Consider the following 23,107-nt stretch of genomic DNA (forward strand, 5'->3'; position numbering starts at 1 on the left):
GTTGTCCGGCCTCAGCATACTGAGACCAGAACACCTTCTCCATCGAGCTCCCCTCCTCGGATCAGTAGTAGGCGGCGGCATCAGACACACTACGGGGCAAATTTGTGAATGCTCCTGGAGAGCTTCGGACTCGGGTAAGTAACAAGTAATTCACTTTCACGTGCTTGCTTTGCATAATGAATGCCTTACCCGCCGCTATCTTCTTCATTGCTTCAATTTCTTGGAGGGCTTTCTGGGCTTCAGCCTTGGCAGACTTCGCGCTTTCGAGGGCTGCCGTCGGACGCTTGCGTCTTTGAGTCAAGCTCCAAACTCTCCTGTTTTTTCACGAGAGCCTGGAGCTCTTTCTGCACCTCCTCCACCCGCGCCTCCTGCTTCCCTCTCTCTGTGCGCTCCGCGGCCGCTCTGTTTTCGGCCTCGGACAGCGCTTTTTTAAGGGTTGCCACCTCGGTCGTGGCCCCTATAATAGCACGTTGATCCTGTCATTTTTTGCAACCACATCTTCTCTATATACTTGCGCAAGGTATTACTTACCTTCCTTCTCCTCGAGTTGCCTCTTGGCATGGCCGAGCTCGTTCTCGGACCGCGCGAGGTTTTGCTTCAGCGTATCCACCTCCGCAGTCAGTGCGGCGGAGGCCAGCAGCGAAGCCTGCATACGCATATTGACTTGATTATGTTAGACTCCTGCGAATGTTATTAGATCCTCTATTCGGCTTTTCTTTCCGAACGCCGAACAGAGCATCAGGGGCTATTGTATATGCGGTAATATTTTTACATATTCTTTACTTACCTCAAAGCCTGTTAGAAGGCTGGCACAGGCTTCAGTCAGTCCGCTCTTGGCGGACTGAACCTTCTGGATCACCGCACTCATAATAGTGCGGTGCTCCTCGTTGATGGAGGCGTCGTTAAGCACCTCCAGCAAATTGTCCGGTGCCTCCGGTTGGACGGAGGTCGCCGGCTCGGTAGGCTTGCTCCTCTTGGAAGGAGGCTGCCTACTGGAGTCCGGAACCGTTGAGGTTCCGGCGCGGTGTCCGGCTCAAGGCCGGACTTGGAGCCCTTGGGGATTCTATCCCCTTTACGCCTGGAGTCCGGGAGGTCGCCTTGCGGCGCCTCCAGGACCACCTCCTCCTGACTTGGAACCTGTTGGGACACCACCGCGGCGTCGTCCGTAGGATGGGGGAAGGTAGCCGTCGGAAGCGAATTCACATTCGACGAATTCAGGGAACTGCTCAACGACACGTCGAGCCGGTCTTTGGGTGGACTGCATAAACATGTTCGACGTAAGGAAAAGCTATGCAATGGGGGAATACTATGAATCACTCTGGTATCCGGATACTTACGATCTCGCCAGGGGCTTGGCCCTGTGCGGCCACTCCTCTTCGCCGTCGTCGGCGTTGGTGGAGTAGTCCGGAGGAGGGGTCTTCCCCTCCTTGGACCCTTCGGCCTCCCCAGTTGGGGCGGCCTTCCTTTTCTTCCCTCCCCCCGCTGGAGGGGGAGAGGTCTCTTCTTCCTCCTCCTCGTCTTCATGGGAGGAGTGCGCCTTGGAGTCGTCGGATGATGAATCCGACACCTCCTGGCGCCGGGCACTCTTTCGAGTCCCTGTGGCCTTCTTCTTGGCCTTCTTCTCTGGCACCACATAGGGTGCCGGAACCAGCAGCTTCGCCAAGCGAGCGTCCGCTGGGCCTTCGGGCAAAGGAGTCGGACAGTTGATCTGTCCGGACGTCTCCTGCCAATCCTGTCAAAGGTAAGGGAGCTTAGATCCCACATGGAGTCAAACTATGAAAAACTAATACCCTGTAAAAGGTAAAAACAGCTTACCGCGCGAGCGTGACGCTGCGTGCCCTTGAAAAGCACCTTCCAGGCATCTTCGTACGTCGTGTCGAAGAGCCTGCTCAGAGTTTGGTGCCGCGTCGGGTCGAACTCCCACAGGTTGAAAGCCCGTTGTTGACACGGGAGGATCCGGCGGATGAGCATAACCTGGACTACGTTGACAAGTTTGAGCTTCCTGTCCACCAGGGTTTGGACGCATGTTTGGAGTCTGGTCAGCTCTCCTTTTTTACCCCACGACAGGCCCATCTCTTTCCAGGAGGTGAGCCGCGTAGGGGGTCCAGATCGGAACTCGGGGACTGTGACCCATTCAGGGCCGCGCGGCTCGGTGATGTAAAACCACCCCGATTGCCACCCCTTTAGGGTCTCCACAAAGGAGCCCTCGAGCCATAGGACGTTGGGCATCTTGCCCACAATGGCGCCTCCACACTCCGCCTGGGTGCCGCGCACCACCTTCGGCTTGACATTGAAAGTCTTGAGCCATAGGCCGAAATGGGGGCGGATGCAGAGGAAAGCCTCGCACACGACGATAAACGCCGAGATGTTTGAGGACAAAGTTCGGGGCCTGATCGTGGAAATCCAGGCCATAGTAGAACATGAGCCCCCAGACAAATGGGTGGAGAGGGAAACCCAGTCCGCGGAGGAAATGGGGGAGGAACACCACCCTCTCATGGGGCCTAGGGGTGGGGATGAGCTGCCCCTCTTCGGGAAGCCGGTGCGCAATGTCATTAGACAAGTATCCGGCCTTCCTTAGTTTTTTGATGTGTCCCTCCGTAACGGAGGAGACCATCCACTTGCCTCCTGCTCCGGACATGGCTGGAGAAGGTTGAGGTGGGGTGTGCGGACTTGGGCGCTGGAGCTCGAGTGCGCGGAAATGGATAGGCAAAGGAGGAAGAAGGCGTGGATGAAAAGGTGGATCCTTATCCCCTTATATGGGTGGACGCGACTATGCGTCCCCACCAGCCTGGTAAAACTTGCTTATCTCCCAAGCGCCGTAATCAATGGCGCGGTTGGGTTACCCACGCCCGTATTGATGAGAATCCCGAAATAAGAGGACACGATCTCTGCTTTGACAAGACGTGCCAAGGAAACCGCCTCGCTAAACACGCTAAGGTGGAACAGTAAAACGATTCGAATAAAGACTTGGCTGTGGTGTGATGTCACGCTACGGAATACGTCAGCAGATTAGATTTGTGTAAATATTATTCTCTCTATGGCAATATGTGGAAACTTATTTTGTAGAGCCGGACACTACCTTTGTGTTCAAAATCTTCTATGAAGTACTTGGAGGAGGAATCCGCCTTGCAATGCCGAAGACAATCTGCGCGCCGGACTCATCGTCATTGAAGCCTGGTTCAGGGGCTACTGAGGGAGTCCTGGATTAGGGGGTGTCCGGATAGCCGGACTATACCTTCGGCCGGACTCCTGGACTATGAATATACAAGACTGAAGACTTCGTCCCGTGTCCGGAAGGGACTTTCCTTGGCGTGGAAGGCAAGCTTGGAGATACGGATATGTAGATCTCCTGCCATTGTAACCGACTCTGTGTAACCCTAGCCCTCTCCGGTGTCTATATAAACTGGAGGGTTTTAGTCCGTAGGGCGAACATACAATCATACCATAGGCTAGCTTCTAGGGTTTAGCCTCTCTGATCTCGTGGTAGATCTACTCTTGTACTACCATATCATCAATATTAATCAAGCAGGACGTAGGGTTTTACCTCCATCAAGAGGGCCCGAACCTGGGTAAAACATCGTGTCCCTTGCCTCCTGTTACCATCCGCCTAGACGCACAGTTCGGGACCCCCTACCCGAGATCCGCCGGTTTTGATACCGACACGGACGCTGATAGTAGTGTTACTATCTACAAAGCTAGAATTGTCGCAAAAAGGTTTTCGACAAGTTCAAGGTGTTGACTACGATGAGAGTTTCTCACTCGTATCTATGCTTAAGTCTGTCCGAATCATGTTAGCAATTGCCGCATTTTATGAAATCTGGCAAATGGATAAACAAAACTGCATTCCTTAATGGATTTATTAAAGAAGAGTTGTATATGATGCAACCAGAAGGTTTTGTCAATCCTAAAGGTACTAACAAAATATGCAAGCTCCAGCGATCCATCTATGGACTGGTGCAAGCATCTCGGAGTTGGAATATACGCTTTGATAAGTTGATCAAAGCATATAGTTTTATACAGACTTGCGGTGAAGCCTGTATTTACAGGAAAGTGAGTGGGAGCACTACAGCATGTCTGATAAGTATATGTGAATGACATATTGTTGATCGAAGATAATGTAGAATTATTCTGCAAAGCATAAAGGAATGTTTGAAAGGAGTTTTTCAAAGGAAGACCTCGGTGAAGCTGCTTACATATTGAGCATCAAGATCTATAGAGATAGATCAAGATGCTTGATAAGTTTTTCAATGAGTACATACCTTGACAAGATTTTGAAGTAGTTCAAAATGGAACAGTCAAAGAAGGAGTTCTTGCATGTGTTACAAGGTGTGAAGTTGAGTAAGACTCAAAACCCGACCACGGCAGAAGATAGAGAGAGAATGAAAGTCATTCCCTATGCCTTAGCCATAGGTTCTATAAAGTATGTCATGCTGTGTACCAGACCTATTGTATACCCTGCCCTGAGTTTGGCAAGGGAGTACAATAGTGATCTAAGAGTAGATCACTGGACATTGGTCAAAATTATCCTTAGTGGAATAAGGATATGTTTCTTGATTATGGAGGTGACAAAAGGTTCGTCGTAAAGGGTTACGTCGATGCAAGTTTTGACACTGATCCAGATGACTCAAAGTCTCAATCTGGATACATATTTAAAGTGGGAGCAATTAGCTAGAGTAGCTCCATGCAGAGCATTGTTGACATAGAAATTTGCAAAATACATACGGATCTTAATGTAGCAGACCCATTGACTAAACTTCCCTCACAAGAAAAACATGATCACACCTTAGTACTCTTTGGGTATTAAACACATAGCGCTGTGAACTAGATTATTGACTCTAGTAAACCCTTTGGGTGTTGGTCACATGACGATGTGAACTATGGGTGTTAATCACATAGTGATGTGAACTATTGATGTTAAATCACATGGCGATGTGAACTAGATTATTGACTCTAGTGCAAGTGGGAGACTGAAGGAAATATGCCCTAGAGGCAATAATAAAGTTATTATTTATTTCCTTATATCATGATAAATGTTTATTATTCATGCTAGAATTGTATTAACCGGAAATATAATACATGTGTGAATACATAGACAAACAGAGTGTCACTAGTATGCCTCTACTTGACTAGCTCGTTGATCAAAGATGGTTATGTTTCCTAACCATAGACATGAGTTGTCATTTGATTAACGGGATCACATCATTAGGAGAATGATGTGATTGACTTGACCCATTCCGTTAGCTTAGCACTTGATCGTTTAGTTTGTTGCTATTGCTTTCTCCATGACTTATACATGTTCCTATGACTATGAGATTATGCAACTCCCGTTTACTGGAGGAACACTTTGTGTGCCACCAAACGTCACAACGTAACTGGGTGATTATAAAGGTGCTCTACAGGTGTCTCCGAAGGTACTTGTTGGGTTGGCGTATTTCGAGATTAGGATTTGTCACTCCGATTGTCGGAGAGGTATCTCTAGACCCACTCGGTAATGCACATCACTATAAGCCCTGCAAGCATTGCAACTAATGAGTTAGTTGCGGGATGATGTGTTACGGAATGAGTAAAGAGACTTGCCAGTAACAAGATTGAACTAGGTATTGAGATACCGACGATCGAATCTCGGGCAAGTAACATACCAATGACAAAGGGAACAACGTATGTTGTTATGCGGTTTGACCGATAAAGATCTTCGTAGAATATGTAGGAGTCAATATGAGCATCCAGGTTCCGCTATTGGTTATTGACCGGAGACGTGTCTCGGTCATGTCTACATAGTTCTCGAACCCGTAGGGTCCGCACGCTTAAAGTTCGATGACGGTTATATTATGAGTTTATGTGTTTTGATGTACCGAAGAAGTTCGGAGTCCCGGATGAGATCGGGGACATGACGAGGAGTCTCGAAATGGTCGAGACGTAAAGATCGATATATTGGACGACTATATTCCGACATCGGAAAGGTTCCGAGTGATTCGGGTATTTTCGGGAGTATCGGGGAGTTACGGGAATTCGTATTGGGCCTTAATGGGCCATACGGGAAAGGAGAGAAAGGCCTCAAAGGGTGGACGCACCCCTCCCCATGGGCTGGTCCGAATTGGACTAGGGAGGGGGGCGCCCCTTCCTTCCTTCTCCTTTTCCCTTCCCTTTCCTTCCCTCCTACTCCTACTACTTGGAAGGGCTCCTAGTTCTACTAGGAAGGGGGAATCCTACTCCCGGTGGGAGTAGGACTCCCCTAGGGCGCGCCATAGAGAGGGCCGGCCCTCCCTCTCCTTCACTCCTTTATATACGGGGGCAGGGGCATCCCAAAGACACAACAATTGATCATTGATCTCTTAGCCATGTGCGGTGCCCCCGTCCACCATAATCCTCGATAATATTGTAGTGGTGCTTAGGCGAAGCCCTGCGACGGTAGAACATCAAGATCGTCACCACGCCGTCGTGCTGACGGAACTCTTCCCCGACATTCTGCTGGATCGGAGTCCGGGGATCGTCATCGAGCTAAACGTGTGCTAGAACTCGGAGGTGTCGTAGTTTCGGTGCTTGATCGGTCGGGCCGTGAAGACGTACGACTACATCAACCTCGTTGTTATAATGCTTCCGCTTCCGGTCTACGAGGGTACGTAGACAACACTCTCCCCTCTCGTTGCTATGCATCACCATGATCTTGCGTGTGCGTAGAAAATTTTTGAAATTACTACGTTCCCCAACACCTGAGAAGGTTGTTGGTCATGTTCTTGTGCTCGATAGGAAGAGGAAGAGGGCCGGCTTGATGGAGGAGGAGTTGATCGTGTTTACCAGCATGACTGAGGCTATGAAGGAGGTGGCAATCACCATTAGGGAGAGCAAGTCAATCGACGTACACCCTAAGCTATACAACATCGTCATGGGGCAAGGTGGCTTCAGTCAGGAGGCTCTCATGGTTGCTCTTAGCCACCTGCTGGACAACAAGGCTCAGTTTGTTCGGTTCATTGCTATTACAAATGCCCATAGGGTGCTCTGGCTGAGGACCTAGCTAGGCAAGCACTACTTCTACAATTGTTTCTGGTGGTGGTGGCGACGGCGTGCATGACAATCAACGATGAAGATGGCGACGACAATATACATTTTGTGGTAGCTAGGGCTTGAAAAACTCTTGATGTTGGATTGCATGTTTTGATGAGGTGGTATATAATAACCCCTCACACTTATGGAGAACTTGGGGTGGTAGGATAACATCCTCTTTTGGATGTGGTGGTAGGATGACACCATAGTCGTTAGGACAAACTTGTGTTGCCATATGTGATCATGTATGCCAATGTGGTAGTAGGATGACACCATACGAGTCATAGATGCAAAGGGGAAGAAATCGATGCAGGCAACCAAACGCGTCCTATATGCCCTTCCACATTCCCCATCAAACATATGTGGACAAGTTCACACGTCCAAATTCCCGCAAACCAAAAATAAACCTGGAAAGTTTTGTAGATATCCAGACAACCGCCACGTAGGACTCCCGCCCTCCGACCCACACAAAAACCTCATCTGGAGCCTCGCTTTTCTCACTTTGTCCCTCCATCTTTGTTGTGTATCTGCATAGTCTGGGACCACCGTGGTCGTTGTACTACCGACTGCGCCGCCCAGGCCTTGCCAGACCTTTGCCATGCCACACGGGCGTCAACCGAGTTGCCTACACTTCAATTCCAACCCTGGTCCGGCCGCCACCCAGGTCCACTTCATTCCTGCACATTGTGTACATGGATTGTAATATGTATATTTGAATTTGTTGCATTGAAATATTTGCACAACATGATTATGGATGAAGGATGATTTTGTTTTAGTTATTTTAAATGCTTCAAATATAGCATAAAAAACAGGAACGAACATATTCTAACCTACAAGTAGGCTGGCTAACTCGGCCTCCCAGGGCTCCCCTGGAATGGAGCTTCGTTGGCCATTGGATCTAGATCAAAACTCGTCTCAGATGTTGGACCTGCATTGTTTATTTTGACCGCGCGGTTGTTTTTTCGCTTCCATGACTGGTGGGCTCGTCCAACCCTTCTATTGGCTGGGTGAACCGCTGGCAGGTGCGAACGAGTGTTTCCTCGCACGGCGATGTATAGAGTTGGATGGCCGCCACCTTATAAGCTGTCCAAGGTATTCGTTTCGATGGACGGCAGTGTATGCCCTCACTACCTATTGTTCCAAATGAGCCCCGTAGGCTACTTCCAATATTTGGCTCCTAGGGCATCTTCAATGGCCTTCATGAAATATACGTCACCAAATGTTCTCTCTACGAACATCCGATCGGACGGACATCATTCAATGATATCCCTCACAATTTTCTCCATTTGCCCGGCCTCATCTCTTTGTCAAATTCAATGATACATTTAAATAATTAAAAACAAATGCAACTAATAGTGAAAACATCATATCTTCAAAAAAAATTGTACAACCATCGAACCACTAGCAAAAGCGAATGACTCAATTTCCGGCCTCTTTTCCACCTCCCTTTTGTGCATAGTGTGCGTAGATGCCACCACACGATTCATGAACAAACTACACCACATCAGGATCCAAGTTGCCGGCTTTCACGTACAAGAAATTTTGGTCCTCGCATGTTTGTTTGACCGCAAGCTTCCTCTCCTCAAGCTCCATCTTCTTCTTTAGTATTTCCATGATTGCGTAATTCTCTCCACCTTTTTTCCTCTTCTTAAGCTCGTTGCATTTGAGATATGCCTCCTCCTTCGCCATGATGTCCTTGAACTTGTCCATCATCTTGGACGCCGCCTCTTCTAGCTTCTTCGTGGTCTTCCTTGTCCAACTAATCAACTTCATCCCCTCCACCGTCAGCGGTTTGATGGAATTAGCAGTGTGGCTCCACTTGCTTTGCCCATTCAACTTGCACTTGCCCTCTTTATTGTGGTACGACGTGAACACCCGACCGAACTAGCAAAGGAATACATTGACATGATCAACAGGTTGCATAACAGAGCAAAATAATCATTTGACCAACAAATAGAGCAATACTAAGCAAAACTTATGAGCTCTTGGAGTGCCATGTCACTTGGCCGTCGGTTCATTTGTGAATACACACCATAATACTTGTTGACACCTTGAATGGTGTGTCGTCGATGGCTTTCAGAGAAGACAGCAACTTATCTGACCATGGTTTTATCGGGGGACAAATTTAGATGGCATAGAGCTTTGATCAAAGAGAGATTAGATCGAGTTCTGATAAATGATGGATGGAATCTGATGTTCTCTAGCGCTATTCTGGAACACTTTATAACAAATCGGATCATAGACCAATACTTATGTGCTTGCATGAGGAAGTGGCCCAGGAATCGTTGGGCAAGTCGGTTCTCCAGTTTGAGACACACTGGCTAAGGGAGCAGATATTCCGAGACGTGGTCGAAGAAACTTGGCAGTCCTCACGGCCGGATGTTCAGAACACTGGGCTGGCTGGCAGACTAGCATGTGTTCATGAACAACTCCATCGGTGGGACAAGAAGGTTCTGAAAAATCATAAAAGAAAATTAAGAAAGTGCATAGAGAACTAGAGCAAGTGTTAGAGATGTGCTATCTCAGGAAAATGTTACTAGGCAGAGAGAACTTGCGGATGGGCTGGAACAATTGCTGTAGATAGAGGAGATTCATTGGGCCCAAAGAAGCCGGATAAATTGACAAGAATACGACATATTTCCAAAAGTTTGCCTCAGCTCGTAGGCTAAAAAACCGTATAAACAAGTTACAAGATGATCAAGTCGTATGGTGGGAGGGTACTACATGTCTAAATCCCCTCGTATATGATTATTTTGCAGGAAGGGATGTGACGGCAACCGTGCGCGAAAAAAATGATTGTTTTGCAGGTATTTTCTCTACAGAGATAGATGAACCGGGCCCAAGTTTGATTGAAAAGGTTAAGCCGAGGATGACGGTACAAATGAACAAAGCTTAGTGAAACCATATACTCCAGGAGAGGTAAAGAAGAAACCTTTCTCCATTGGTGATATGGAAGCTCCGGGTATGGACGGGTTACATGCTATCTTCTTTAAGAAATGTTGACTTGATCTTGGGTGATGTTCTAATTTCTGAAGTTCTGAATGCTATCAATAACAAAGCTATTCCAGAAGGATGGAATAACATGGTCATCGTCCTTTTCCAAAGGTGGAGAACCCAGAAGAATTACCCAATACATGCGAATAAGTCTTTGCAATGTGTTGTATAAGGTGATCTAAAATGGTAGCTTCCCGTCTTAAACTTTGCCTTGATAAAATTATTGCACCGGTTGAAGGTGCTTTTGTTCCAAGCCGACTTATTACGGATAGTATCTTATTAGCCTATGAATGCATTCATACAATAAAAATAAAAGGAAAGGCAAAGAGGGGTATTGTGTTGTAAAGCTTGATGTGCATAAAGCTGACCGTGGAATGGAAATTCTTGGAGAGGATGATGGAAAAATTGGGTTTCCAAACTGGGTTTGTGGAGCTTTCAATGACTGGTGTTACTTCTGTAAAATACAAAGTGAAGTATAATGATCGAGAAACAGAAGGATTTAACCCTAAGGGGGCTCCGACAAGGGGACCCCTTATCACCATATTTATTTCTTGTGTGTGCAAAGGGTTTATCTAGTGCTTTGGCTCGTAAAGAGGAGGTTTGTGGCATTGAAGGTGTTCGGGTGTGCAGAAATGCACCATTAGTCTCTCATGTATTATTCTCTGTTGATTCCTTAGTCCTTATGAAAGCAGATATGAATAAAGCAACCTTGTTGAGACAGGTATTGGATGAATATTGTGCAAGCTCTGGACAATTGGTGAGTGAAGGGAAGTTTAGTACTCCCTCTGTTCACTTTTATAAGACCTTGAAGACATTTCAGACAATGTGCAAAATAGCCTATTTTGAGTTGTCTGAAACGACTTAGAAAAGTGAACGAAGGTAGTATATTTTTCTGTTCCAATGTATCAGAGTTAAGGTCTCGAGTTCAAGTCCTGGCTTTCGCAATTTATCTAAAACTTGATGTTGCCCCCTTTGTGTCTACGTATAGGTCTCTTGAGCCATACCTCTGAGTCTATCCACGTGTTGGCTTTCCGCGTCACACGTGAGAGGGGGTATTGAAATGTATATGTGGTATGCCTAGCCCTTTCCATCAATTCAAACTTTTGGTTGCGTTGGCTAGTGCATGAAGCTTAACAGTTACATGTATAGCTTAGTTCAATTTGTGATACCGTGATGCCATATGATAAGACAATTTAGGCTTTCTGTTGATTTTCTTGAGAAAGTGGAGCTAGAGACTTGGATAAATTGGAGTATCACTTCATAGGTAGAATCACCACCCACGAAAAGAGGTGATCAGAGACAATTTGATGCAGACAACCTAAAGGGCCTAAGCCGACCAGGGTGGGGAATCGGTGCAGACAACTATGCATGCCTTAGATGTATCCCAAGCTTGGTTAAGGAATCGATGTAGGCAGCAAAGATGTCCTAGTTGTACCCAATGAGTATGAATACTATTTGTGGTACAGCATACATTCTAGAGATTTGAGAGCATCTCTAGCAGATCTTGTATAAGCTCGCCGGCCCTTATAATTCCGGCTGATTTACAGGAAAAGGTAAAATTTTGGCCCGAGCAGATCCGGTAAATAAAGCGACCATTTCTAGCGCACAGAGGCCATTTTCGAGTAGATCCATGTCGAGCGGAGTTCGCGGGCGTGGTGGCCGTGGCGGCTCACCGCCGCACAAGCGGGCCCGCCACAACAATGAGGCCGGCAGCTCCATCCCCCCCCCCCCCCCGGGTCGAGGAATGGCGCTCTAAGGGTGTGTTTGGTACCGATCATCAGGTGGAACGGCACGGGTCCGTTCTGTTCCTGGAACTCGTTCTCGCGTTTGGTAGAGAAATAGAATAGGAACCCACCCGTTCCCAGGAACGGCATATTCGTCCAATATGCGGAATGCGCTCGTACCGCCGAATCGAAGGAATTACCTCGTCCCCGTCTTCGCCCTCACCTTCCCAACCCACTCGCCTCCAACTCCGACCTCCATCTGCGGCGCCTCGCCTCTCCCTCGTCGCTCTCTCCCTCTCGGCGTCGTCTCTTCCTCTCGGCGCCGCCTCTCCATCGCCATTCTCTTCCTCTCGGCACTGCATCTCGTCTCTCCCACATCCGCGGTAGGATATCAGCGGGGCGGCGGGCAAACGGCTGCTAGCGCGGACTACCGACGGAGGCAACCGGCAGAGTTGGAGTTCCTGATGTTTCTCCTCAAGTTGCGATCCTCCCCACCTCTCCAGTGTATGTTCTTGCTTGCGGAGGTGAATCCAGGGTGTCCGCGGCAAGCTGACATGCGGCGGCGGCGGCTGTCGTGGGCTCCAGCGCGTCTACTAGTGGGATGTGCGTGCATGCAGAAGCCGATGTGTTGTGTGTGTGTGCTTCCTTTCTGAATTTTAACACTGGTTTTTTCTCTGAACTTTCTCTGTATCTTCTACACTGCAGGTAGCGTAGAGACAAACCTCCACATGTTCGTGAACCGGCTGCAATGCGCGGCTAACGTCGCCGTGCGTGCCTATGGCCTTCTATCAAGATCTAATTTAGTTTAGTTTCTATCAAGATCTAGTTCAGTTTAGTTTTCTACCAATTTCTAGTTCAGTTTAGAAGAAAAAAAATCCGACAATTTGATGTATCTCTGTTCCAACAATTTGATGTATCTCTAGTTCAGTTTCGTTTTCTATCAAAATCTAATTCAGTATGAGTCAATATAATGAGTTGTGACAAATAATTTCATTCCATTCTATCTCTCAAACCAAACACCAAAATGTAACCATTCCATTCCTTAAAATTGCTCTTACAAAACACAAGGACGGAACGGACCCATTCTAGTAGAATGGAACCATTACATTCCGTTCCACTTCGTTCCTGAACCAAACACACCCTAAGCAGGCAAGGGGGCGCAACGCCCTCTCCCGCAGCAGCGGCCGGAGGGCGTGGAGGAAGTTCGACGAGATCAGGGACATCCTTTGGCCGATCACCAAGCGTTTCCGTGAGGCGGAGCTGGAGCTCCTCGAGGCGAAGGGAAGGAGGCGGTCGTGGCTGGAAGAAGGTGCCGCCGCGCGGCTCGAGGCTGCCAAAGAGGAGTACCAGCTGGTGTACTCTCTCCAACTCCGCGGCCAAGTACTATCTCAATGTCAAGCCCTAGAGTAGTTTAGATTAGGTTTATCTACTCCCTCCGTCCCAAAATAAGTGTCTTGACTTTGTACTAACTTTAATACAAAGTTGTACTAAGGTTGACACTTATTTTGGGAGGAAGGGAGTATGTTTTTAAGTTCGTGTGTTTGAATGTGTGATGAACTCCGGTGAACTATGGTGGTGCGAAGTCTAAGTTTAAATTATACAGGATCTGCTCTGTCGTGTCTTCTGTGGTACTGCAAAGTCATTTTACAGGATCCCTTAAACGAAATTTGCGGTACCGCGTTTTACAGGATTTGCTAGAGATGCTCTGATCCATTTATAAATAAGTAAACTGAGACTCTTACGTGTAAGTCGGTTATGAAAAGTATAGCTTCAGTTCAGAAATAATATTAATTGCACTTTTATTCAAAAATCTTCTCTAAAAAAGTGCAAGTTGCACTTTGCACTAAACAGAAATTGTACTTTTCAGAAATCGACTTAGATATAAGAAAACCTCATGCGGCTAAGAACCAGCAAAACCACTGGAAATTATCAGACAACCCATGGCCAACAATTTGTAGACCAACCTTGTACAAATTCCAGAGTCAAATAAATATGCACATAAGTCAGGTACGGCCTTTTGGCATGGACATGGTCCAACAAAGCCTTGCGTAGTTATTAGGCTGTCAACTGTCAAAATATTAGTTGCGGACTGGTATTTTTCTAATATAAATTGACCCTTCGCAAGCTAATGAAAATTCGAAAGCTGCTTGAACTTGGCTCTTTAACGTACAGAGTTGAAAAGGTTGCTCAGCTCTGGCTCTCTACTTTCATGATCCGAGCTAAAAGCAGGTGAGCCTGAGTCGCTCGCTAGTTCTTTTAACACATGCATAGTTCAATCTACTCGTCATGCAAGGGTCTAAGAGTCTTTGCATTGTAGGTTTCTCACAATGTCTGGATGCGAAGGTTTTGGATGCACAAAAAGGCAGGAAAGAGAATTTAATAGAAAATGTGTACCAAGCTACCAATGGGCGCGAGAGAAGAATGGCAAACAAGAGTTCATGGACTCCTGCTAAATACATTGGTGGTAAGCTAAGATCACCCATCGGAAGGAAACAAAGAAGATTTCAGTATATTCTTTCCATAAATTCCGTGTATCAAATCTCCCGATACTGCTAGTAAACCAGAAAATGAATGTATGCCATCTTTTATAAGGCTTGTGTATATTGCAGGCATTGCACTCATGTGGAAATGTTATGTTGGAGGACAGACTAAAGGTCATGTACCCTCTCTTGATAGTTGATACGAACATCAACGTTTATCTGCCCATGATATGTTTGCTTCTGACTTAATCTAAAGAATACGATAAGAGTCACAAATCAATGCTGCTTGTCACTTCTTACAGACAGAATAGTAGTACACACAACTACATGAGACTAGCCATCAAACTAGTTTCAGAAAGGAATTTATTGCTCGCAACAGCTAGAATGAATCAGCACACATATATGTGAAAGCCCGACACTAAAACTATGGAGAAAACACCAAAATAAGTATGTTTATCTTGAACAACAGAGAACCTACCTTCTTGGCGTCTGGCAGTATGTTCGCTCACACAGTCAGGTCAATAAAGACAACACTGCTTTGCTAGATATCCAGCACCTGCAAAACCTGTAAAGAAGAAATAAAACAAAATAAATATTTTATTTATTATTTGTGTTTGCGCCATCCATATTCAACCCATAACATTTACCAAAAAACAACAGTACAGATTCCACACAGCATACCACAAACTCTTTTTAACAATGAGAAATTTCAAGCACAACTCAAAACTTGCCTATGACACAATACAACTAAAAGCCACCGCTAGCTTTGTTTCTTGTTGCAAGTATTTGGGCAATTAATGCAGTCTCCCTTCATGCATAATCTGGTGACTAAGAGTCTCATAGCTTCGTGATGTCTTTGGCATCTAAGAGTATCATTGATTAGTAGTGTAAAGCATGAGCAGACCTTACCTTACTTCTAGAGAAACACTTGCAGCATCCTAGTACTACAGATCCTAGTAACTATATACCACATTACAACAAGACAATGGATAATGATCGGCATACCTTTGCAGTTTGACCCTTCGCAATTACAAATAGAACATGCAGTTAACAAAAGAGCTAAAACACAAGCTCAAAACAAAAATACTTAAATTGCTAATCAGATATGCACAGGCAACAGAGAAAACTCCATGGACATGTTCAGAACACATACCAATAATCAAGTGTCCCTGAAACATCAGACTGATCATAACACCACAACAGGAGTATCAAGTATGAACTGCCAGGCACGAGGGTTGCACCATACTTCTGTACCCAAGCCTCAAGATGCGCAAAACATTGTATCCTTATGCCATTGTAGAACTCAAATGGCAATCACAATCTTATTTCTCGTCGCAGGCGTCTATATTTCTCTTGCATTCTCAACAGATCTCTAGAAATTTGCTGATTCCCTGTCAACATCAACCCATTCAGAACGCGGTTGAGCATGAACCTTCTTGGCAAGTAGCCTCTCTCCACCATCTCCATCACCATCCTCGCCGCCGTTGCCATGTCCTCAGCCCTCTTGCGCACAAACATTGCACTTATTATGATATTGTATGTATCTTGGTTAGGCAGGCAGTCCTCTCCTTTACTCATCCTCTCAAACAAACACAAGGCCTTCTCGATCTCCCCTTCCTCAAATGAATATCTTATTAGAACATTGTATGTCTGAACGACTGGCTCACAGCCTTCATCTTTCATTCTCTCCATGAGCTTCATAGCCCGGTCAATTTTCCCAGCATGGCAGAGACCTCGAATCAAGACGGTATAGGTGACCACATTTGGCACGTAATCCTGTCGAACCATATCATCAAACACTGTGACTGCATCCTCCACATTTCCCTTCTTACATATCACCTGGATAAGCGCATTGTAAGTTGCCACAGACGGCGTGCAACCTTCTTTAGACATTTCATCGAACAGTTTGCGAGCTTTGTCTAGCTGCCCAGCAACACCCAGCCCATGAATGATGGTAGTGTACGATACGATGTCCGGCTTACATCTCTCGTCCTTGGCCCCCCTCTTCTTCATTTGGAGGAAGAAGTTCCACGCGTGCTGTATCTGCCCAGCACGGAAGAAGCCTTTGAGGATGATATTATAGGTTGTCTTCGTGGGCGTGATGCCGGACTCGGCCATCTGCCGCAGCAAGTCAAGCGCGCGGGATGTGTCCTTGACGCGGCACCATCCGTCGGCGAGGGTGTTGTACGTGACAACGTCCGGGGGGAAGCGCCGCTCGAGAGCGCGGACGAGGGAGGCGGCCTTGCTGGCATGGCGCGACTTCCCGAGCGCGTCGAGGAGGGAGTTGAAGAGGGGGAGGTCCTGCACGACGCGCTGGGAGCGGTGGAGCGAGAGGAAGAGGCGGACGGCGATGTCGGGCCGGCGCTGCGACGCGGCGAAGCGCTCGAAGAGGATGGGGAAAGTGCGCGGGGTGAAGGGCATGCGGAGGCGCGGGAAGAGCGCGAGGATGGAGTTGGTGAGCTGGCGTGGGTGGCGGAGGCGCGCGGAGAGGTCGAGCGCGAGGTCGATGGTGCAGGGGGAGACGGCGTGCGCGCGGGTGGGGAGGTGGAGGAGCGAGTGGAAGAAGAGGAGCGCGCGCGGCGCGTGGTGCCAGAGGAGCTTGAGGACGCGGTTGGCCACGGGCGTCGGGAGGGCCGGGGCGACGGCGAGGAGGGACGCCGAGAGGGAGCGGGCCGATGCGGTGGTGAGGTTGGACGACGGGTGGTTAAGCACGAGGGCGGCGATCTGGCGCGGGGATGGGGGTGGTGCGGTTGAAGGCGTGGGGGAGGATGGCGAGAGCGAGGTCGGCGGCGGCGGCGGCGGCGGCATTGGGGGAACTTCGGGCGCGGGGGTGTGAGCCGGAGAGAGAGGATCAGTTACACAAAGACGAAGGAGTATTCAGATTTCAGTCACTCTCCATACGAGTTCGTGTTATACTTTTCTCGTAGCACGGGAGTTTTTCCCATTTTTACAGCGAGAGAACCTCAGCTTTATTTATTTATTTATTTATTTATATGCGAGGAAAAGGAGAATTCACTCATCAAGCAACATCCAAGTCTGCATTACATAGTTTCCGGACCCGTCCGGACCTGATCGAAGCCACACCGCAGTGCGCTTCTTAATTCGACCAAAGTTTGCTAAAAAATGACTAACAACATTTTGTTTTCTTTTAACATGCTTGATTAAGAATTCACCACGATCCTGAAGAAGAGCAATAATCTCTCTAACCATCATCATATGCTCTGAGGTCATCTACTCCTTCCTTGATCACGTCAAGGCGATCTGTTTGAATTACAATTGACAACACAGACCACTGGAAAGCAAGGAAGATGCCCTCCAAACAAGCAGCTAGTTCTGATTCCAGCGGGGATGCACAATGTCGTAGATCACGGCAGGAAGAGAAAATAATAGCACCATGTCCATCACGGAGGATCATGCCAGCCCCAGCACTCTCGTCCTTAATAGAAGACGAACCAGCCAGCCGGCAGCGCCGCCCAACCATTGATTGCTCAACAACCTTAGCGAGAGTTTCCCGTATGCAATCCAGGACAAAAGAATAGAAAGCATGTATATATACAAACTCTAGCTAACAAATGAGCAACAATATTCAAATGACAATGGATGGAACATATATGTATGAATGCAGGTACATGTGAACCCGCTTCGGAAAACACATTTCTAAATATTAAAAAAAACACTGAAAAAAGTTGCATGCGCGCATCTCTGTGTTCTATGTGTGCTCAAGAAGTTTCGCCGAAAAATAACTTTCTTTTGGCATGTGCAAAAAAGATTTTAAAAAATGTGTCATGAAATGCTATTTAGAAGCATTGATGTTTGTCTTTTTTGCAGAGGCAAAATAAAAAGACATTTATTCACAAAAACTCTTGCCCCACACATATTCTACAAAGATGTATGTGTAAAATTTTGTTTAGTGATTTATGACATTCTAAAACACGTTTAAAATGCATTTTTTAAGACGGGTTTATCTGTACCTAAGTTCAGTTACTGCCTCCTCAACAATGGATGTGTTTGAAGATCACCGAATTAAAGGCACTAGCTGCAATTTTAATAGCAGAAACTACTGCACCAATGGTGGAACCATCAGTCGTTGAAGAATGAATCGTGTGCACCAAAGATAGGCACTTTGTGCATAGGAGTTTGTCTGTAGTATCGATTTCCCGCGTTTTCCATTACGGAGCAACCAATTTCTTTTTAGTCGATGTAGCAAAAGCTAGCATGTTGCCGATGCTTGGCTATCAAAGAAAAAAATTTCTCTATGTAAAAGTAATACTCCCTCGGATCAAAATTAATTGTCGTAAATTTAGTACATGTTGATGTCCGACAACAAGCAATAGGTGAGTGCTGAAGGGCAGATCGAGGGCTAGCACGATTATTGATATAGAAAAGGAACAAAGAGCAGAGGAAGCAATGATACGGTGAAGATAGAACATCGCGAGAAGAGGCATAGGCGGAGGTAGATGCTAGTTAAGGGAGAATCTGCGCATTATTCCAACGTTTAAATAGTATTTGTGTCCAATTTAAATAAAACTGATCAGATGGCCGAGTTGGTCTAAGGCGCCAGATTAAGGCTCTGGTCCGAAAGGGCGTCGGTTCAAATCCCACGCTGGTCAATTATTATGTTTCTATTTTGCTCTCGAATAGTTCAACTACTCATAGAGAAGCACCTAGTACGCATTTTGAAGCAAAAAGATCAGATGGCCGAGTTGGTCTAAGGCGCCAGATTAAGGCTCTGGTCCGAAAGGGCGTGGGTTCAAATCCCACTCTGGTCAAAACATATTTTTCTTTTCTCTCGGATATGCATTCACTTGTGGTTCAAATCCCACTCTGGTCAAAACATATTTTTCTTTTCTCTCGGATATGCATTCACTTGTTTTTTTTAATCCCTTGAACATGAAAATTCACCGATGCAGTAATTTTTATTCCCTTGAATATGAAAATTCACCGATGCAGTATTTTACAAAGTATCAGGAACTTGATTCGTAATATTTTTCTTTTCTCTCGGATATGCATTCACCTTGTTTTTTTTAATCCCTTGAACATGAAAATTTACCGATGCAGTATTTTTTATTCCCTTGAATATGAAAATTCACCGATGCAGTATTTTACAAAGTATCAGGAACTTGATTCGTAATATTTTTCTTTTCTCTCGGATATGCATTCACTTGTTTTTTTTAATCCCTTGAACATGAAAATTCACTGATGCAGTATTTTTTATTCCCTTGAATATGAAAATTCACCGATGCAGTATTTTACAAAGTATCAGGAACTTGATTCGTAAATCTACTCTGGTCAATATCTTTTCCTTTTCTGCCGGATATACATTCACTTATTCTTTTTATTCCCTTGAATATGAAAATTCACCGATGCAGTATTTTACAAAGTATCAGGAACTTGGTTCATAATATTTTTCTTTTCTCTCGGATATGCATTCACCTTGTTTTTTTAATCCCTTGAACATGAAAATTTACCGATGCAGTATTTTCTATTCCCTTGAATATGAAAATTCACTGATGCAGTATTTTACAAAGTATCAGGAACTTGATTCGTAATATTTTTCTTGTCTCTCGGATATGCATTCACTTGTTTTTTTTAATCCCTTGAACATGAAAATTCACTGATGCAGTATTTTTTATTCCCTTGAATATGAAAATTCACCGATGCAGTATTTTACAAAGTATCAGGAACTTGATTCGTAAATCTACTCTGGTCAATATCTTTTCCTTTTCTGCCGGATATACATTCACTTATTCTTTTTATTCATTTGAATATGAATCCACCGATGCAATTATTTACAAATGTTGGGAACATGATTCATAAACCATCCACTTAAGACATTGTTACCAATGGTGTTGGATAATTGGGATAGCACTATGAGGGTTCAAATCCCACTCTGGTGAAAACATATTTTTCTTTTCTCTCGGATATGCATTCACTTTCTTTTTTATTCCCTTGAATAAGAATTCACCGATGCAATATTTTGCAAAAAATCTGTAACATGATTCATAAACCTACTCTCGTCAATATCTTTTCCTTTTATGTTGGGTATACATTCGCTTCTTCCTTTTATTCATTTGAATATGTATTCATCAAGACAATTATTTACAAATCCTGGGAACATGATTCATAAACCATCCACTTGAGAAATTGTTATCAATGGTGTTGGATAATTGGGATAGCACTATGAGGCCTTCGCTCCGTCATCCGCCCCGGCGAAATCTTCGAGCATACCACCGTCAGGAAGGTGTTGTGGGCCAAGAGGGAACACGTCGTCTGGTCCATTACGCTAAGAAGCAGACGGACATGGTGTAGGAGAGGAAGTGCAACAGATGGCGCAAATTTGACATGGATATGGCATCCTTGACCGATACAGGTCGTGATATATTGTGTCTTCCCAACCTCGACAACGACGGGCAGGAATGGGACGAAGGCGAGGTCGTCGACTGTCACACCGCCTTGCCTAGACAACGAGGTGACTCATCGCATATGCATGTGTCCCATGCACTGCAGTCAACATTGTCATGGTGGGGAACAACTAGTGCTTCTCCTAAACCATAAAAAGTCGTAGCCACTTTGTAAGGCAATGTTATCTCTGGTTGGTTTTCAAACCTTGAAATTGTGTGTGTGGATTTTTAAATTGATGTGACAAAAAAACTGAAAATAAAAGATATGGAGACCACATATGACGACTCTGTGTTTGCGGGTCGCCTCGGCAGTCTTGGTATCCATATGAAACATAATCCATACGGCGAATGGTGATCGAAGTTATGGCGACTATGTTAGAATTGCTCTAAGATCTTGTGGCATGCTAAGATTAGACGTGGTAACCTTAAGGATACAAACCAAATATGGCCTGGATACTAAGGGTGAGTTTGGTTGGGTTGTGGATTCTGAAAAAAGTTGTTGTCAGTCGTGAGCTGTGAAAAAGTTGATGTGAGCGGAGAACTGTGGAAAAATTGAAAGTTGTTTGGATGAGACAACTATGAAATGTAGATTTGACTGTGAATTGTCTGTAATGCCCTGGGGCCTAAACGAATATATTTATATGCTAATTGACCACAAAGCAATTATTTTACATTGGTTGGAAGTTGAACGACCATTTTGCAAAGAAAAATTACAACAACATAGACAATTCATAGCTAGCATATAGGCAATTCAATGACTATTTTTAATGTTGCATATGTATAAATAGAGTGCGCTCCTGTACTATTATTACAAACGACATGAACCATACAAGCATAGAATCACAGATGGTTCGCATGACGATGACCTCCATCAATATAGCTAACCTATGATACACTCAGAAGACAAGCATAAAACTATCTTACTACGAATATTGTTCACCGTACTACGGATATTGTTCATGGTATCTTCGTTCATGATGATTTCAAAAAGTTTCTGGAATTCTTTACTCTAAATTTTCTAAAAAAAAATCAATTCGGGTGCAATGGGACCTGAGACCCATTGGCCTTGATTAGCATCTAGAAGTATCTTTTTTTTAAGTCGAAGTTGGATTAAAAAAAAAGGCTCAGTCAAACAGAGCCTAAAACTCCAATCCACCATCACTTTACATCTGTGGAGGAGAACAGATTCTTCAAGAGGCGCTCGCGACAAGAGCAAAGGCTGACGGCACTAGCCCCACGTGAAGGACAGGGTTGCGGAATCTAACGTGTTCTGAATCCAAGTATCTCGTCCTCGCGGCTGGTCATGTCACGACGGACAACCCACGACCTACCGTTCGATGACAAATCATGGTACATGCACGTGCACGCAGAAAGGTGCCTCTGCCCTCTCCGGTCTCACGGAAATGGAGAGCGGAGCATGACGCGCTGTCCTTTCCCAGTGGTTCATCTTTTTCAGGTAGACAACTACAACACCGAATGCACGCAATTAACCCAAAAAACTGTCCTGGGACAACGGACTAAAAGCATGTTAATTAATCAACTTTTAGCTGGTAATCCTACCCAATAGTCAGTACTCAGCTCTCCCACTGCAAAACGACCATGAGCGTGCACTGGTTAATCCGTCGGTCGCTTGGTACCACCACCGTCCGTGGTCCTTCACCTGCGCGGTGTCCGTCTCTACTCTGCCGATATCCACGCCGGCCGGCATCGATCAAGTGCAGTCAGTGTGGCTCAACGGCAATGAAGAACCCTACTAGTAGGTCTGCCACCTTCCTTGAGAAGCTCTCCCAAAAGGTGACGGCCGCCACCCTTCCTGTGGTGGTCGGGGTCGATTTTAACCTTCTTCACTGCGCAGAGGACAAGAGCAATGCGCATGTCAACTTTGTGCGGATGCAAATATTTAATGACTGCATTGCTGATCTTGGCTTTCGCGAGATAGATAGAATTGGTGTCAGGTTTACCTGGACCAATCGCCAGGCGGCCCCGACCCAGTCTGTCTTGGACCGGGTCCCAGTTTTCCCGGAGTGGGACCTCCGCTGCCCCCTGGCTTCCCTCAGGGCCATCACCCGGATTGGCTTCGACCATGTCCCTCTCCTCTTGTCCTCCGCCGACGAGCGCCCTCCGATTCCCCCTCGCTTCCGGTTCGAGACATTCTGGCTGCCCCAAACTAGCTTCGTGGAGGCCGTCGGCGCTCGCTGGGTGGAGGCCCGAGCTCACCCCCACCTTCGTCCTCCCTCAGCTATTGACTCCTGGCAGTTTTGTGCCAAGCGGGGCTTCGTACCACCACCGTCAGTGGTCCTTCACCTGCGCAGTGTACTCCTACACAGGCATCGATCAAGTGCAGTCAGTGTGGATGAACGGCATGAAAAATTATACTAGAAAATATCCAAGTGAATTGATGCCCACTTGAATCCGACTTTTCATATAAGAATATCATATTAGGGCTCTTTGGTTCATTTTCATATAA

The 23,107-nt window shown here is 46.0% G+C and overlaps 1 protein-coding gene and 1 non-coding gene across 2 annotated transcripts; one reads left to right on the top strand and one right to left on the bottom strand.

The window, feature by feature from the left end:
- Nucleotides 1-9,003: 9,003 nt before the first annotated feature.
- On the bottom strand, nucleotides 9,004-17,104 carry OTP43 (Pentatricopeptide repeat (PPR) superfamily protein). Its single transcript, XM_048679367.2, has 3 exons — nucleotides 15,393-17,104; nucleotides 14,718-14,804; nucleotides 9,004-9,494 (listed from the first exon to the last, which is right to left on the bottom strand). The coding sequence occupies exon 1, from the start codon at nucleotides 17,045-17,047 to the stop codon at nucleotides 15,554-15,556; it is 1,494 nt and encodes a 497-aa protein (XP_048535324.1). The 5' UTR covers nucleotides 17,048-17,104; the 3' UTR covers nucleotides 9,004-9,494; nucleotides 14,718-14,804; nucleotides 15,393-15,553.
- A 1,823-nt stretch (nucleotides 17,105-18,927) lies between these two features.
- Nucleotides 18,928-19,008, top strand: TRNAL-AAG (transfer RNA leucine (anticodon AAG)). Its single transcript has one exon. It is a non-coding gene; the product is annotated as a tRNA-Leu (tRNA).
- Nucleotides 19,009-23,107: the final 4,099 nt, after the last annotated feature.

The sequence above is a fragment of the Triticum urartu genome, chromosome 6A (genome assembly GCF_056163025.1).
Source record: "Triticum urartu cultivar PI428250 chromosome 6A, HENAU_Tu73, whole genome shotgun sequence".
In the NCBI taxonomy this organism is placed as follows: domain Eukaryota; kingdom Viridiplantae; phylum Streptophyta; class Magnoliopsida; order Poales; family Poaceae; genus Triticum; species Triticum urartu.

Excerpts from the sequence above, each read along its gene's own strand:
- OTP43 (XM_048679367.2), bottom strand. The coding sequence starts at position 17,047 with ATGCCGCCGCCGCCGCCGCCGCCGACCTCGCTCTCGCCATCCTCCCCC.